Source organism: Cariama cristata, unplaced genomic scaffold (genome assembly GCF_000690535.1).
Source record: "Cariama cristata isolate BGI_N322 unplaced genomic scaffold, ASM69053v1 scaffold18994, whole genome shotgun sequence".
NCBI classification, from domain to species: domain Eukaryota; kingdom Metazoa; phylum Chordata; class Aves; order Cariamiformes; family Cariamidae; genus Cariama; species Cariama cristata.
Window position 1 is genome coordinate 15,471 of NW_009614907.1, and position 1,498 is coordinate 16,968.

General features: G+C 57.9%; 1 protein-coding gene across 1 annotated transcript in view; it reads right to left on the reverse strand.

Moving 5' to 3' along the window:
• Positions 1 to 1,498, reverse strand: part of SARDH (sarcosine dehydrogenase) — a gene marked incomplete at its 5' end in the record, with an annotated part of 22,609 nt that overhangs the window by 8,809 nt on the left and 12,302 nt on the right. The window contains one exon of the mRNA XM_009699610.1: positions 22 to 169. Coding sequence (XP_009697912.1) covers positions 22 to 169 — 148 coding nt within the window. The remainder of the gene's footprint in view (positions 1 to 21; positions 170 to 1,498) is intronic.

The window sequence follows — 1,498 nt, forward strand, 5'->3', positions numbered from 1 at the left end:
CGACGCTCTCCCCGCACTCACCTCAGTGGGCCCTGGATGCTCATCATGCCCAGCTCCTCCGAGCAATCAAGGAGTTTGCACTGGAGCTTCATGTCCTGCAGCACAGCGGTGATGTGCGACCAGTTGTGCTGAGCCACGGCCCCGCCGATAGCCAGGTAGTAGCCGTCCCCTGGAAGACACCCCCCCGGCAGCCTTTCAGGCTTGAGGGTGCCGGGCTGGGGGCGATGCCCACCTCAGCTCGGGGCTGGTTTTGCTCTCCAGAGGCTGAACTGCAGCCCTGAGCCTCTCCAGCTTGCACAGCCTGGGGGAACTGCCAAGAAAGGGGGGGAATTAATAGTGCTGGGGCAAGGGAGGGCTTTGGGGCTCTGCTAACATCCACGCTGCCTTTTGTGGACCTCAGCACAGTGAAAACCAAATGACCATTAAAACCTGGAAGAAGAAAAGGTAAAAAAAAGCTGTTCGAGCCCTGGAGGTGTCTGTGTGTGTGTGAGCATCACAGAAAGAGAAAAAACTCTTTGTCCCTTGATACCACCAGCAAAAGCATCTGCTCTTTTGTCCCAGTACAGAATGGATGCCGAAGTGCGGAGGGAGCTGGGAACTACCGGTGGGAGCAGGGAGGGCTGCAGCAACCGGGTCATAACCGGTGCAGCGGCTGCGCTGTACACAAAGAGGAATTTCATCTCGTCAGTTATCCTGGGTGGAAAAATCCCCAGGGATGGGGTTTGAGAACCGATTAATATGTCATCAATCTTCCCTCTGTCTTTCCTGCCACTACAAAATTGCTCTCTGATAATCTGTCATAACGATAATAAGTGCAGCCACCTACTGTAATTGGAAAAATAGACTTTGCTGCAATTAAACTCCTCCATCGCCCGACAAACCCTGCAGCTCTGCCATCCGCTTCCCGTCACCCTTCTGCCCCCCACGAGCACCCCAGACAAGAGAGATGCAGGGATCTCCCATGGGGAGGGAAGAGTTCGCTGGCACCCAAGCGCACCGGGGCAAAGGTGGGGAGATCGCCCCCGCAATGCCCACCACCCCGGGCCGGCGCTGGGAGCTGCACCCACTGCAGGGCTGGTCCCTTCCAAGCAGCAAACCCGAAGGTGACACTGTGTGGGGACGGGGGCTCCGCGGGCACCGGCCACCCGAGTGGAAACCTCCCTTCTGGTGGCAGCCCCGGTGCCATCGGGCATGGTGCGTGGCTGCGCTGCCGGAGCCGAGCTCAGCACCCTCCTCCTCCTCCTCCACTGCTGCTGCTGCCTAATGCCATTTCTGCCCTCTGGGCTGGCTGCTCTGCTCCCTTTCAATTCCTCTTTATTGCAGCTGATAAGGACCTGGGGAGAGGTCAGAGTCGCCAGCCGGGGCTGGACAAACCTAATAACATCGATGAACAGTGCAGGCCCCCGGGGACAAGGGGGATAATCAGGTTACAGGGATCGAGGGGTGGAGGTGGAAAAAGCCAGGTGGCTGCCATTAGGTAAATGCAATCATCCCCCAT